This window comes from Felis catus, chromosome B1 (assembly GCF_018350175.1).
Source record: "Felis catus isolate Fca126 chromosome B1, F.catus_Fca126_mat1.0, whole genome shotgun sequence".
Taxonomy (NCBI): domain Eukaryota; kingdom Metazoa; phylum Chordata; class Mammalia; order Carnivora; family Felidae; genus Felis; species Felis catus.
In genome coordinates this window covers 143,635,699-143,652,019 of record NC_058371.1, presented here as the reverse complement: position 1 = coordinate 143,652,019, position 16,321 = coordinate 143,635,699, and the positions used below count along the sequence as shown (strand labels likewise).

The 16,321-nt window shown below is 40.3% G+C and overlaps 2 protein-coding genes across 6 annotated transcripts in view; one reads left to right on the top strand and one right to left on the bottom strand.

The window, feature by feature from the left end:
• Positions 1-1,053: 1,053 nt before the first annotated feature.
• Positions 1,054-13,262, bottom strand: CXCL9 (C-X-C motif chemokine ligand 9). 4 transcript variants are annotated; one of them, XM_045056211.1, is made up of 4 exons: positions 13,114-13,262; positions 3,808-3,934; positions 2,392-2,476; positions 1,054-1,336 (listed from the first exon to the last, which is right to left on the bottom strand). In XM_045056211.1, the coding sequence occupies exons 2-4, from the start codon at positions 3,921-3,923 to the stop codon at positions 1,274-1,276; spliced, it is 264 nt and encodes an 87-aa protein (XP_044912146.1). In that variant the 5' UTR covers positions 3,924-3,934; positions 13,114-13,262; the 3' UTR covers positions 1,054-1,273. The 4 variants fall into 4 exon arrangements, with proteins under 4 accessions (XP_044912146.1, XP_044912148.1, XP_003985324.2 ...); XM_045056213.1 differs by lacking the exon at positions 13,114-13,262 and adding an exon at positions 6,077-6,231 and having other exon boundaries at positions 1,054-1,331; positions 2,388-2,476; XM_003985275.5 differs by lacking the exon at positions 13,114-13,262 and adding an exon at positions 6,077-6,231.
• The window catches only part of ART3 (ADP-ribosyltransferase 3 (inactive)), a 147,263-nt gene continuing 141,167 nt past the window's right edge, over positions 10,226-16,321 (top strand). For both annotated transcript variants that reach the window (XM_019829348.3, XM_045056209.1), the window contains exon 1: positions 10,226-10,392. The gene's annotated coding sequence lies outside the window, so the exon portion shown is untranslated. The remainder of the gene's footprint in view (positions 10,393-16,321) is intronic.

Genomic DNA, 16,321 nt, shown 5'->3' with positions numbered 1-16,321 from the left:
TTAACATCCTGTCATAAAACAAGAATGTTGCATCAGCTCCTATTCCTGCAGTGACAATGGCGTAAAGATAATGAGTAGAAGAGGTTACCAGGGGTTAGACATTATGGAGTAGCCAATATAGCCAGATCCTGCCCTGAGGAGGCAGTCTGGTTGCCCTCCTACTTGTAAAATTTGTAATTAAAAAATTATTCAAAACCTAGTTCATAGTATACTAGGCATGGTGACAGAATCAAGGAAATGAACTGTGGTCCCTGCCCTCAAGGGACTGACAATCTGGTTTGAGAAATAAACATGCAAAAAATAATCAGAAAACAATTGAGTGTTCACCTATGTGGTATTGAACACAAGTGAACTTGGAGTTTTAAAATAATCCAAGTGTCCAGAAGATTTTAGTTAAGAGGCACGATTAAGCTGAACCAAAGACTGGGTCAAATGAGGATGAGTGGGGAGAAGAAGGCATTCCTATGGAGTGCTAGCATAAGAGTGAAAAGGAGTAGACCCAGGTGAATCAGAGCATGACGTTATAGCAGAGATAGGCACTAAATTGTGGTAGAATGGTGAGGACCAGGCTTGACTGAAGCAAAGGTGAACAATAAGGTCAGCGTGGGCAGGCATGATGGAGACTAATGTCCTCAAAAGCTGGACAGAAGATTCTGAAAGCCAAGTGCTAGTGTTCTTCAGCAGTGGCCCCCAGAAACAACCAGCATGGGTCTGTCAGATACACTGTGAGGCCTGTGGGCAGATTCAAATACAGACGCAGATGGCCACGGCAGCTTGGTGAGGTCCGGCTCGATTCCAAACTGCTAGGCTTATTAGCATGCTGACGGGCTGGGGCTTGCCGACATGTGCCTCAGAATATTCTCTAGAGGCTGGAATTTGTGGCCTGGGAAGTGCAGGGCTGATCTTCTAAGCAGCTGTTGTGTGTGGGATGCGACTGTGTACAGGATGTGATTGTGTGCACATCTGTCCAGATGTGGGTGTTAAGACCGTGGTCTTAAGCATGACGAAATTCAGTTGGCTGGAGGTGGAAGAACAAAGTCAAACTATAGCCTGTAACAATTCTTAATGTTTAGATTTCAAAAGCAACTTTCTAGCTTTAATTACAATTTCATAATAATGCTTGAAAATTTCCAAATTAAAAGCTTATGGATTAAGATGCCATCTCCTTTTGGAATTATTTCATCATAATTAAGAAGAACCTTTTGGGTATAAGGTTGGTAAAGTGGTTGCTCATGTGGTCTTCTTTTGATGAGGATGTTGAGATTTTTTAACTTTAAAAATTTTCCTGCTTTTTTGATTTTTTTTTCCCTTTTTTTTGCTTTTTCTTTTGGCTCACCTGTAAGGAGAAGGAAAACAAGGGTAATGTTTCTTTATCTTACCATTTTTCCTTCTTTATATTATATTTGGACTTTCCAGACTGTGGTTTTGTTTTGTTTTGAAGTCTTCAAACCTGGTTTAAAGTTGCTTCACTCTCAGAGGGGCTCCTTTTGCTTCTCTTTACATCACTGACTTTGAGCAGGAGGCCACAGCCTTGTAACTGATCTTCTTTTGTCTATTCTCTTGGCCTATTACTGCCTTTACTCTAATTCTGCTTACAACCCACCTGTCCAAACTACAACCTTCTGAGGCTGGTACTATTATCATCCACTTTTTACAGAGGAGTAGAGGGAGGCCTGGAGAGGGTGGCTTGCCCAAAGTTGCATAGCTAGCATGTGGCAGAACCACCAGACTGTCAGACTCCTGAAGCCAAGTTCCCAGCTACATATTCTGTGGCCCTCCTCAAATTTAACTCCTGAGCACATTACACAGGGTTCTTCCCACTTTGTCCTGGTCTACTTTTCTACTTTTCACTCCCTTCATACAACTCCAGCCACATTATTTGAGGCTCCCCGAAAACAGCAAGCTCTCTCATGGTCTATGCTTCTTTTTCATGCTGTCCTTACTCTCTTGGTGAACTACTTATTCTTCAAGACCCCAGTCATATGAAAAGTCTTCCTTAACACTTTCTCCCTGCCCCTCCTTCTGGCAAAATTAATTACCCCTTCTATAATCTTCAAGACTCTTGTACATATCTTTATTTCATATTTCTCACATTGTGCTATAACTGTTAGTGCATTTGCTACATCAGGGAGGGCTTATACTTTATTACCTTTCCATCCTCAGTGTCTACCTTTCAATTCAATACACATGTACTTCTAGTGGAGGAGACAGACAAGTGATACTACATGCAAAAATACAATCATACCTCACAGTGATGACATTATTCTAGGAACAAGATAGAAGCGCAATAACATAAATGAAAAACATACCCTTAAAGAAACCACATAAATTCTTTGTCTTCAAAAGTTAATTTCTAAAAGAAAGAAAACTTTGTTCCTCCTAGTCACTAACCTGTTTCTCCCACTCTTTAATCAATTCTTGCACATCTGCTGAATCTGGGTTTAGACACGTTTGATCCCCATTCTTCATTGTCACACTGCCAAGGAAATAGCAACAAGATTTATTTTACCTTCAATAATTTAAATTCCTCATCTTACTCTCAGAATGAAGTCCCCCAATTAGAATGTATTTGTGTTATCACAATAAGCATCTGAGACTTCCAGTCTTCCTTCCCGCCTTTTCGTTTTCTTAGTGAGTGAGGGGACTTGGGCAAATTTCTAGGATAGCACACAGCCCTAAATTAAAAAAATCCAACTGATATATGCAATAAGAGAAACTTAAACTTATATGTAATGACAATATTAGTGCTGCTCTGTTGGAAATAGTTATTTACGTTTAAGAAGCAAAATAGAAAAGCTGTCAATATAGCTACTTTTTTTTTTTGTAGAAACTGTGAAAATCAACATGAGTTATGCTAAATTTTCTAATGAAACTCCCTAAAACGTAAAATATTTTTCTGAAACACGATTAACAGACTGGTTGAATTTTTTAAATTACAGCAGACTCTCCAGGAACAATTAAAAATTTTTTTCTTTAATTTCTCTGTATAATCTGAGGGTACGAATACCTGTTCTATAGATCAGCCTTGATTTAGGTTTCAAAAGACTGAAACTAGTGATTCTAATCTTTAGAAATGTTATTATTGAATTTTTATTTAAATTCTAATTAACAGTGTACTATTAGTTTCAGGTGTGCAATATAGTGATTCAACACTTCCATATAACACCCCATGAAAAGTTATTATTAATAGGAAAGAACTAAAGACACAATACTGCCACAGTAACAGTTTGATTTCAATAGCAAAATATTGGAAATAATCTACATTTAAGCATTGCTCATATAAATTATGGTACATCTATAGGATGGAATATAATTTGGCCATTAACAATGACATTATCAGAAAAAAATGGTATTATAGAAGATTTACAGACATGAGGAAATGTTCATGATATAGTGTTAATAAAAAGGCAGTCTATAAGAGTATGTACTGTACGATTTTATTTTTGTGTATGTATATGTATATATATGTGGCATCTATATATGCACACAAATGCAAATAAGGGAAATTTGGAAGACAAGGGCAAGGAGTGACTAGCATTTATCACCGGTGGTAGAATTATAAATGATTTTTATTTTCTTCTTTTGGGTTATCTGCATTAAATATTTTCTACATGCTTGATAATATATTATCCTTGGTTCTAATCTCTACCAGAAGTTCCTTATTATTTAGAACTAAAAAAAGAAGTAGCTCAGATTTATGGAGGGGAAACCATCTGAATTTGAACAAGTGTTCTGAGGCTAATATTCACACTAAATTTAACGTTCCTGCCAATATGGTACATGTGTTTTGGATGAGTTGTTACTTACATGATTTCAGTTTTCTCACAAGAAGGGCTTGGGGCAAATTGTTTAAGGTCCTTTAAGGATTTTAGGTGGATTGTCCCTTGGCTGGTGTTGATGCAGAAACAGCGTCTATTCCTCATTATTAGGGTTCCTAAGGGAAAGAAGGTAGAGCACATTGATTTAAGGCAATGTCTCTATTTATTTATTTGTTTATTTAGAGCATGTGCTAGAGTGAGGGACAGGGGGAGAGAATCTTAAGCAGGTTGTATGCTCAAGTGGAGCCTGATGCAGGGCTCCATCCCATGACCTTAGGATCATGACCTGAGCTGAAACCAGGAGTCAGATGCTCAACAGACTGAGATACCCAGGCACCCCAAGGCAAAGTCTCAATTTAGGTGATCCATCAAAATGATACATTTGACTTAGTCATGATTATTACTGTCACATTAGTGTCTGTCTGTTGAGGAAAGTGATTAAAAAAAAAAAAAGGTTACTGCTAATTGACCTATGAGCTGGACCTGGGCCCCAGGAGACTCCTCTTCCCCTCCCCTGTCCTTGGAATGTGGGTTCCTCTTGCTTTTGTGGCTCCCAGAGGCTTCTCCAAGCCAAGGACACAGCCTTGAGATAGTGATGTGATGTTGAAAATACCTGCATTGCATACATGACTAAGCCAAGTTAGGGCCTCTTTATAAGTTTTTAGGGGTTGGTGGGCACCCAAGACAAGCCTCCTATGTAAGTTCCCTTTGATACTATTACAACTGCAACCTACCAACTTGGAGTGGCCTGCCTCTTTTTTGATCTCTCCCTGCCCTCTGATTAAGGAGGCCCGTTTTAGATCACACCAGAAAGGCTCCCAAGCTGTGAACCCACACTGTTAATCATTTCCACAAACTCTGAAGGAGGTATTATCTTCATTTTATAGATAAAGAAGCTAAGGTTCAAAGAAGTTATGTAAAGAACACAGTAATTTAGCTTTTGGGGGCAGGAGCAGGATTTCAGTTTAGGTTTTTTTGAGTCCAAATGCATTGCTTTTAACTACCATATCTTACAACCTTAAGAAAGGAAATTAAAAAAAAATTTTTTAATGTTTATTTTTGAGAGAGACAGAGAGACAGAACATAAGCGGGGCATGGGCAGAGAGAGAAAGGGAGACACAGAATCTGAAGCAGGCTCCAGGCTTTGAGCTGTCAGTACAGAGCCTGATGTGGGGCTTGGACTCATGAACTGTGAGATCATGACCTGAACTGAAGTTGGACACTTAACCAACTGAGCCACCCAGGCGCCCCTGGAGATTTTTGCAATATTTAACAAATGCCTATCACAGGTCAGACACACACCTGATTCATGTGTGCTATATGGACCACGATTTCTTAAGCAACTCCCAAAGCCATTTATTACTGACATTAGGGGAATGGAGCTGGTTTTAGACAGAAAGCTATACTTATAATAACCAATTACAACCATCATCCTCATCCTCCCCACTGCCTTGCTTTTTGATAGTGCTTTAAACCTTTAAAAACCCTTTGAAATACACTATCTTCATTCCTTCTTTCATTCATTCAACATATATTTACTCAGTGCTTACTATATGCCACACATCGAGTGGTAGGTAGTAAAAGCATGACTATAAATCTCCATTTTACAACTGAGGAAACTCAAGTCTAGAAAAGTTCATTAATTTGCCCAATGGTAGTTAGTAAACAGATTAGAGACCTGATTATTGGACCCTTAATTGGTTAACCACAGACATACTTATCAAGAAACAGTATCAAGGGCTATAAAAATGATTTAGGGGACAAACCTTTTGACCTCATTATCACCCCGTTCAACAGGCATTTATTGAACAGTTACTACATGTCAGGAATTCACAAATCCAGACTGAGAAGATCAATGTTTGACTTAGCAGGTCTTAGAAATCAACTTTGTAGGGATGCCTGGGTGGCTCAGTAGGTTAAGCATCTGTCTCTGACTCAGGTCATGATCTCACGGTTCGTGAGTTCGAGCCCCGCTCTGTGTGAGCCCTGCTTCTCTCCTTCTCCCTCTCTCTGGCCTTCATGGGATTCTTGCGCTCTCTCTCTGCCTTTTGCTCACCTGCACCCCCTCCTCTCTCCCTCTCTCTCTCAGGAAAAAAAAAATCAACTTTGGACAATCAACTACATCACTGAGAACCTTTCATGAATGACTTATATCACTATCTGATGCATGTAATCAACTTTATTGGGCAAATTAAGAGACTTCAATAGCAATTTATATCTCTAACTTTACTAACCTAATATAACTCAGAACCCCTTACCTTGACCGCCAAGCAGAGTCAGGAAGATGATACTCAACAAAAGAGGAATACCACTTTTCTTCATAGTGATAGAATGGAGTTCTATTGAATCACTTCTGTATTGGATTGCAAGCCTGAGAATTTCTATAGAGAACACACTCCTGGGAATCATTTATTTGGGAAATTCAATTCTCTCCTAAACTCTGATTGGCTGGTATTTTTAGCTGATGTAGCTAAACTGACCACAAACTTAATTGTGCTGGGGGAAACCCTACTCTCATATCCAAGGGAATTTCTGCATGTTTTACTTCCATTTCACATAAATGGGTAGTTTATTATAAGGATATGAAACCAGCATCACCAGCAGCCTTTAGCAAAATCACAGCTACTCACCTGGGTGAAGAATAGGTTACATAATGAATATTACACAACAAGGGTTGGAGATGTGCTTTCCAGACAGAAAATACTAAAGTCCAGATAAATAATACACTTTCCAAATTTTCTTACTATTTATAATATCCTTCTGTATGGCTACATTTATTTTTTCTGTATTGTCTACCCAAAAATCTTAAACAGTCAGCATCTTAATATCCTTAGGGACCAGGTCATTTTCTACTGTGGCAAGCTCAAGCTCATTTTTTTTTTTTTGTATCACTCCTGCTACAGTTTATTATTTTTCAAAATGGTTAGACTAGTTAGTATAGGGACCAGTTGAAAAAAGATAAATGGGACTACATCAAACTTAGAAACTTTTACAATCAAAGGAAACAATAGAGTAAAAAAGGAACCAATGGAATGAATTCAAATCACATATCTGATAAGGAGTTAAGATCCAAATATATAAGGAACTTCTGTAACACAACAACAACAACAAAACTCCAATAACTGGTTTAAAAAGCGGGCAAAGACTTGAATAGACATTTCTGTAAAGAAAATATACAAAAGGCCCAAGCACATAAAAAGATGCTCAACATCACTAATTGTTAGGGAAATGCAAATCAAAACCACAGTGAAATATCACCTCAAACTCATCAGGATGCCACTATCAAAAACCAGAAAATAACAAGTGTTGGAAAGGATGTAGAGAAGTTGGAACTCCTGTACACGGTTGGTAGGAATATAAAATGGTGTAGCCATTACGGAAAAAAATATGGAGGTTTCTTAAAAAATGGAAAATGGAATTACCATTTGATCCAGCAATCCCACTTCTGGGAATATGTCCAAAAGAATCCATAGCAGGCTCTCAAAGAGATATTTGCACACCTATGTTCATCTTAGCATTATTTACAATACCCAAGAGGCACAGCAACCCAAATGTCCGTTTACAGTTGAATGGATCAAGAAAATGTAGTATATATACATAATTATGTTGTCTTAAAAAAGGAAATCTTGTCACATGCTACAACATGGATGATCCTTGATATTATGCTAAGTGAAATAAGCCAGTCACAAAAGGACAATATTCATATGAAATATCTAAAGTCAAATCTTAGAAACAGAGAGTGGGAAGGTGGCTGCAAAGGGCTGGGGGAAAGGGTGAGGTGAAATTAGTCTTTAGTGGGTGAAGAGTTTCGGGGTTATAAGATTAAAAACTTCTAGAGATCAGTTGTACAACAATGTGAATATAACTAAAGACTACTGAACTGTACACTTAGAAATGATTAAAATGGTAGATTTGATGTTATGTTTTTTTAACCATAATAATAAATTTAAAAAGGAACAAGGGATTAATTGCATATAATGGAGACCCAAATTAATAGTGACTAATACAGAAGTGTATTTCTCCCTGACAGAGGCAGGTGGACTAGGGCTTGTATGGTGGTTCTGCTGCATTAAGTCTCTCTGAGAGAGACTTATTTCTGAGAGAGAGAGAGAGAGAGAGAGAGAGAGAGAGAGAGAGAGAGAGAATGAGTAAGCATGAGCAGGGGAGGAGCAGAGAGAGGGAGACACAGAATCCAAAGCAGGCTTCAGGTTCTGAGCTGTCAGCACAGAGCCCCATGCGGGGCTTGAACTCACAAACTGCAAGATCATGACCTGAGCCAAAGTTGGACGCTTAACCGACTGAGCCACCCAGGTGCCCCAACTCAGGCTCCTTCTATCATTTGCTTTATTATCATCTCTAGGTTCATGTCCCCAGTATATGTCTAGGTATATGTTCATGTCTAGGTATATGGCTCAAAGGGGCTTGCCATCATGTCTACTTTCCAGGGACAGGATGGTGGTATGGCAGAAAAAGGGCATGTTTCTCATTTTCAGACCTATCTGGAAGTTTTACTCATCACTTTCCACGGGCCAGAACTTATTCATGTGGTCACACCTAGCTGCACAGGAAGTTAGGAAATGTGATCTGTATTTTGGTTGATCCACTAAAATTTGGAGGTTCCATTACTGCAAAAAAACAGTTCTTTTTTTTTTAAGTTTTATTTTTTTAATGTTTATTTATTTTTGAGAGAGAACACAAGCAGGAGAGGGGCAGAGAGAGAGCTAGACAGAGAAACCGAAGCAAGCTCCAGGCTCTGAGCTGTTAGCACAGAGCCCGATGTGGGGCTTGAACTCACCAACTGTGAAATAATGACCTGAGCTGAAGCCGGACACTTAACCGACTGAGCCACCCAGGTGCCCCTAAAGTTTTAATTTAAAGCCCGGTAACATATAGTGTAATATTAGTTTCAGGTGTACAACATAGTGTCAACAATTCCATACAACACCTGGTGCTCATCACAAGTGCACTCCTTAATCCTCATCACCTATTCAACCCATCCCTCACTCACCTTCCTTCTGGTAACCATCAGTTTGGTCTCCATAGTTAAGAGTCTATTTCTTGATTTGCCTCTCTGTTTTTTTCCCCTTTGCTCATTTGTTTTGTTGTTTAAATTCCACATATGAGTGAAATCATATGGTATTTTCTCTGACTTATTTCACTTAGCATAATACTCTCTGGCTCCATCTGTGTTGTTGCAAATGGCAAGATTTCATTTTTTTTAATGGCCAAATAATATTGCGTTGTCTATCTATACCTCATTGTCTTCATCCATTCATCAATCAATGGATATTTGGGCTCACAACATTTAACTTTTTTTTTTTGTTATTGCCTCTCCTGAGATTAAATTAAAACGAACCCTTAAAAAATAAGATTTTGTTGGGTAGGATTAAACTTGGCTGGGCCACTAAATATGTGTAACATCTAAAATTTTTTCAGTTCCCCCAAGGACCAATTTTTGTTCCCTTGAGGGTAATCTCCTTCCCCATCCCATCCCCAATGCGAATGCATGCTGTAGAATAATGGGGAACATATACTAGGATTTTCTGTAACATGGTGTGCATTTTTTGACCGATTTTTTGATGACTTTTAATGCAGAACTCTTTTCAAAGAAAACTTGTGGTGACCTTTGATACAGCTTATTCACTCGGTAATGCTTAATTCTGGTAATGACTGACCGAGCATAACGTAGAGCTGGGTTTAAGTCCCAGCTTTGCTACTTAATGACTGCAAAATACTTAACTTCTGCAAGCCTCTGTTCCCTCTGCTGATAAAATTATTACTGACCTCACAGGTTGTTAAAGTTAATGGCAACAATTCATTGTTAACCGCAAAGTACCACAAAGCTAGAGATCATTCTTTCTAGCAAAGAAAAAGGAGACAAAAATTTCTTAGGATAAACAATAAGGTCCAGCATGGTCGGCCCTTGCCCACCTTTCCAGACTCTGCCTGCAGGACTCTGCTCCCACACCCTTTCTTCCCTCCGTTCTTCAAAGGGACCATGCCTCTTACCCATCGCGCTGTTTTTGCTCGTGGCCTCCCTGTCTGGAATGCTGCGCCTGCGCTGCCTCGCTAGCCTAGTAGTAGTAACCTTACTCACCTTAGATATCCAGGATGGCATGAACTCTGGGAAGATTTCACTGACCCCCAGATTTGCTCAGGGTTCTTACAGATAATCTCACACCACCGAGTGCTGACATCGAAGGCAATGTCACCTTCACCAGAAAGCCTATAGTCCAATCTCCTTCCGCCACAGGAACGAGGAAGGCTTTCGAGCATCCCCGTCCCACCACCGTGCCTGGTGCGCAAGACCTAGGGAATACAAGAGTGAACCGAGGCTCCCGGCCTGTCTCGACACTGCGCGTGCGTGCGTGCGTGGCACCGTCTAGTTTCGCGGGAGTTGAGAGGGGGGAGGCGGGAGGCCAGACCAGGTGACCTCCCTAGAGGCTGAGGTGCGAGCACTGCGCATGCCCAGCCAGCCCGCTTCCAGAACTTTCAGTGGAGAGGCTACAGGCGCAGCTCGCTCCCGCTTGTGGTGCCCGTGCTGAGGCGGCTGGAGGAACGCATCGAGAGAAAGGTAGTGGCTGAGCTCCTTGGGAGTTCTCCTCTCTGCCCCGTATCCGGACCACAGCCACCCCCCCCCCCCCCGACCTCGGAGGCCACGTTTCCTTGGGGGACACCAGGAGCGGGGCCTGTTTTGCAGTTTCCACACGAGGCTTGGGTTGACGCTGGAGGGATCAATGGCCTCCAAAGGACTTGGTTATCGGGGCTGAGGCGGCCAGGTGAGGCTTGGGAGGGTCCTCCGACCATGGTTTGTAGTGACAGGGACAAGGCGTTTTGGACAAGAGAAAGGAGGTCCTAGGGTCAGGAGCCGCGGAAGGCCAGCCTTGTTTATATTACACAGAAGGGGCTAATTTACGCCGCTAACAAGCCGGATGGGAGGGCTCGTGTGGAGGCCCCGCTGAGGGGTGGGACTGTACCCCACCAAGCACCTAGGGGTAGGGATGGCACGTGGAAATGAAGGCTGACGCTGTCGCCCTCAGCCCAGGCCTGTGCTGTCGCCTTTCCGAAGGACGCCTTTCCGAAATTGCCTTGAAAGCTCTGAGAAAAAACCCCACTTTCCTGCCTGGGCAGAAGGACAGGGAAAATCCCAGCGAAGCGCTGTTTATGGCCAGAGAGGGCTTTTAGGAGAAACAGAAACTCAGCAAGAGGATATTGCAGGCAGTTCTCACAGTCCTGGGAAAAGAGCCAAGGATTATCAGCGCAGTTGAAATCAACAGATAATTCCACTTTCCCTTTGGAAGTGGTTTTAACCTGTTTTGCCCCCCAAAAATCCCCGACCCCCAAGGAACCAAATGCTCGGATTTGCTTCAAGAGCAGGATTGCAGGATTTTGTTTTTGTGTGTGTGTGTGTGTGTGTGGCAGGATTTTGCAGAGGCAGGGTTTTGTTTTCATGTGCGTGTCCGGACTTCCGCCTTTCTCTTTTTGATTATGGAATCCGTGTGGTCTGTTTAATTATGGACATAGTTTTAGAGTCTGTCACAGTGACAATAAATCTTCCTTTTTGCTTGTGAAAGGGGAAGTTTCTTTTTCATAATGAAATCCCCAGGCCTGTTTGAATTTTTGCAGGGTGGACTTCCCCTTCTCTCAGCAGGTATTGCTAGTTTTAAAGGACGCTGACTTGAAAAGGGTTTATTTCTTGAAAGTCTCAGAAGCCCCTACTTAGCATTCTGATTTTTTCTTTTTTCCTCCCCCCCCCCCCCCCCCCCCCCCCCCCATGCAGGGAGTCATTTCTTCCTTCCACAATATTCTTGTATGGTAAGGTGACTGCAGGCAAATAATAGTTGTGGGGGGGTTTCAAGTCCTGTCCACTTCTCAGATAACAGAAGGGAACAAGTTTTACCTTTACTGATCTTGATACCTGGCCTCCTGGTTTATATTTTTTAGGTAAAGCTGAAGGATTGGATTAAATCTATTAACTATTCTGAGAGGGAATGTTAGGACATCATTTAAAGGACAGCTGTGGCTAGATTCTGGCACTAATACATTTTTGCTCTGTGGTAGTCTGACGACCTGTTACCATAAGTATTAAGCTGCTGCCTGATTGAAGAAAAATTATCCTGAAGAGCGAGAAAATATTTTTGTTTAAAAATCAATATTTATTTAAAGTGATTTACATTCACATTGTTTCAGTAAAATTACAAGAAAAATTCGTATTCTTCATTTACTCTTATTCATTAATTTCATTTATCAAGCTGTTATTCTGTACTTTTAGGACACAAATAGGAACGAAAATCTGCCCTCAAAGAGCTCGCAGTTTTGTGGGGAGAAAGTGTAGCGAGTCCTGTAGAAGAAGTGGTATGATAAAGGACTGTACTCAATTACTGGAGGCGCAGAGAAGGTCACAGCTCTGGTTGAATTAGGTGTGGAAGGGAGAGTTGGTTGGAGTTTGTTACTAGAAGGTGAGTGGGGGAGGCATTTTGAGCAAGAGGCATGAGAAAAAGGATGTCAAAATTTGGAAACTGCAAGAACTTTGGTAGGATGAAGGGTACAGTGATAATAAAATTGGAGTGGTGAGAAAGGAGGCTAGAAATACAGTAGCCACTGGACGATGAAGGGCCTTGTACATCTCTATGTGCTGAGCAAACCTTGAAGAGTTTTAAACAAAGGAGTGAGGTGAGGAGATTCACAAAGACCCCTGTTTACACTTATATCCACATCTGACCCTTGTCATTAAGCAGTATCTTTAAATAATCTTATTTTACATAAACATTTCCTTATATCTACGTAGTTTATATTTTAAAAATGTTTTTTCTGTTTGTAGCCTGTTTATTCTGTCATCCCTGGAGTTGTTTCTATTGGAGTTGTTTCTATTTCAGAATTCAAAAAATACCTCTTAATAGTTTTTGAAAGATTTTACTTTCTTGGGATATTTTCCTTTTTGGGAAGTATACAGACAAGGGTTAAAACACCTTTATATCTTCTATAACATTTTAACAGATTACATGCCAGAAAGAGATTAATTTTGTAATGCCCCCATTGATATGTACATGTACCAGTTTCCCAATTCTTTTGTCATTTGTATTTATTTTGTTTATTTAATATGTGAGACTTGGCACCTGAGATCAGTGCTTATTTCAGTTTCTTGTTGACCTTTTAGTTTGTGTTGGCTTAATACCTGAATCTGCTACCTTTTCAAGATCCCTTGTCAAGTGGAGTCAGAGTATTGACTTTCTAAATGTATGTCAATTCTTTGCATATTTTATAGGAAACTTTAATCCATTTTTAGTTAAAATACCTGCTTTTTTGTTGCCTTCATTTCTTGCATAATTTTTATTGAAGTGTATCACATGTTCTAAGCAATTCTCTGTCCACTCAAAATATGGTATGTTGAAGTTCTAACCACCAGTACTTCAGAATGTGACTGTGTTTGGGGACAGAGACTTTAAAGAGGTATGAGGTCATTAGGTGGGCCCTAATCCATTATGACTGATGTCCTTATGAGAACATAAGGATGTAGCGATGTACAGAGAAGACCATGTGAGGACACAGGGAAAGGAGGCCTGTCAACAAGCCAAGGAGAGAGGTCTCACAAAGAAACCAACTGAGTTCACTCCTTGATCTTGGAATTCTAGTCTCCAGAATTGTGAAAAAATAAATTTGTTGCTTAAGCCACTCAGTCTGTGGTATTTTGTGTGACAGCCTCAGCTAATTAATATAACCAATAGACAGGGGGAAATAGGTATATGTATAGAAAAGTGTATCAGCATTGTGGCTCAGTGGATTTTCACCAAATTTCAGTGGCGTGACAGTACTTTTCTTCTTCCCTAAAGCTGTACCGTCAATGAATTTGCCTATTTTTGAACTATATAAATGGTACTGTGTATGTCCTATTTAGAGTCTCATCCCTATCACTAAACGTTTGTGAGATTCATCCGTGTCATGTATGGAAGAGTGTTCATTCACTTTAATTGCCCTGTTATATTCTATTGTATGACTTACCACAAGGTATATATTCAGTTAATGGCCATTTTGATTTTTTCCCAATTTTGGGCTAAACTGAATGTTGCAGTTATGAATGTTCTTGTGCATATTTTTCGGCGCATATATGTATGTGTTTGTTGAGTGTATTATTAGGAGTGGAATTGCTGGTTCTTAGAGTGTGTGTATATACAGCTTAATTGGTACTGATTATGCTTCCACCAGCAGTGAAAGAGGGTTTCATTGACCCTATATCCCCATCTATATTTAATATTATCAGGCTCATTGCCTTCTTTTTATCTTAAGTTTTTGCTATTAACTGTTGAGAAGTTTTTCATTTTTACATAATACTGACCTGTGTTCACTTCAGATATATTTTTTCCCCTTTCTTTTTTAAGTAGGCTTCACACCCAGCATGGAGCTTGAACTCACAACTCTGAGATCCAGAGCCACATGCTCTACTGACTGGGCTAGCCAGGTACCCCTGTAGTGTATAGATATTCAATAGTTGATGGTTTCAAGCTATAAATTATTGTCTGATATTGTATAAAGAGTAGATGTAAGTTTCTTTTTTTTTAATGGTCACGTTTTTATTTAAATTCCAGTAAGTAGGGGTGCCTGGGTGTCTTGTTAAATGTCTGACTCTTGATTTCAGCTCAGGTCATGGTTTGTGGGATTGAGCTCCACATTGGGCCCTGCACTGACAGTGTGGAGCCTGATTGAGATTCTCTCTCCCCCTCTCTCTGCCCCTCCCCCACACATGTATTTTGTGTGTTCTCTCTCTCAAAATACAGAAATACACTTAAAAAAAATTCCAGTTAGCATATAGTATATTAGTTTCAGTAGTAGAACCCAGTGATTGATCATTTACATGTAATACCCAGTGCTCATTACAACCAGTGCCCTCCTTAATACCTATCATTCATTTAACCCATCTCTCTGCCCACTTCCCCTCCAGCAACCCTCACTTCTCTATAGTTAAGAGTCTATTTTATGGTTTGCCTCTCTTCCCCCTGCCACCATGTTTATTTGTTTTGTTTCTTAAATTCCACATATGAGTGAAATAATATGGTTTTTGTCTTTCTCTGACTAATTTCACTTAGCATAATACACTCAGGCTTCATCCATGTTGTTACAAATGGCAATATTTCGGGGCACCTGGGTGGCTCAGTCCGTTAAGTGTCCGACTTCCACTCAGGTCATGATCTCGTGGTCCATGAATTCGAGCCCCGCGTCGGGCTCTGTGCTGACAGCTCCGAGCCTGGAGCCTGTTTCAGATTCTGTGTCTCCCTCTCTCTCTGCCCCTCCCCCGTTCATGCTCTGTCTCTCTCTGTCTCAAAAATAAATAAACGTTAAAAAAAATTAAAAAAAAAAAACAAATGGCAATATTTCATTCTTTTTTATTGTTGAATAATCTTTCATCGCGTGTGTGTATGTGTGTATGCCACAAGTTCTTTGTCCATTCAGTAACTGATGGACATTTGGGCTGTTTCCATAATTTGGCTATTGTCAATAAAACTAAAAGGCAGCCTTTGGAATGGGAGAAGATATTTCTAAATAACGTATCTGATAAAGGATTAGTATCCAAAATCTATGAAGAACTTACCAAACTCAACACCCAAAAAACAAATAATCCAGTTAAGACATGGGAATAAGATATGAATAGACATTTTTGAAAAGGAGACATATAGGTGGCTAGCATATACATGAAAAGATACTCAACATCACTTATCAGGGAAATACAAACCAGAACTACAATGAGATATCACCTCACACCTATCAAAATGGCTAAAATTAACAACACAGGAAACTGATGTTGGCAAGGATGTGGAGAAAGGAGAACCCTCTTACGTTGTTGGTGAAAATGTAAATTGCTGCAGCCACTGTGGAAAACAGTATGGAGGTTCCTCAAAAAGTTAAAAATAGAATTATCGTATAATCCAGCAATTGCACTACTAGATATTTACCCAAAGGATACAAAAATACTGATTAGAAGGGGTACATGCACCCCGATGTTTATAGCAGCATTATCAACAGTAGCTAAATTATGGATTTAAGTTTCTTGATCTCCAAATTAATATCTAATTTTCCCACCAAAGTTTGTTAAATAGTGATTTTTCTCCAGTTGCAGTCAAGTAGTAGTGGCTGGGTCTGAAGACATCTGGAGGGTTGGCCAAAATAGCATCATGGACTGCCTCCATGTGGCCTCCTTCCTTAGCAGTATAGCCCAGGGGTTAAATGGCCCCTGAACACTTCATCTTGTGGGCTCTCTCTCTAGCAATATAGCCTAGGTAGCTGTAGTTCCTCCTATTCCTCCTCCTCCACTTTTTTCTGCCTTCATCCTTCTCCTTTTTCTCTTCCTCCTCCTTCACTACGTAGTTACCCACATTGGGCTCTGCACTGACAGTGTGGAGCCTGCTTGAGATTCTCTCTCCCCCTCTCTGCCCCTCCCCCACTCATGCTTGCATGTTCTTTCAAAATACATTTTTCTCTTCCTTCATACTGCTTCAGTTTACTGACTAGTG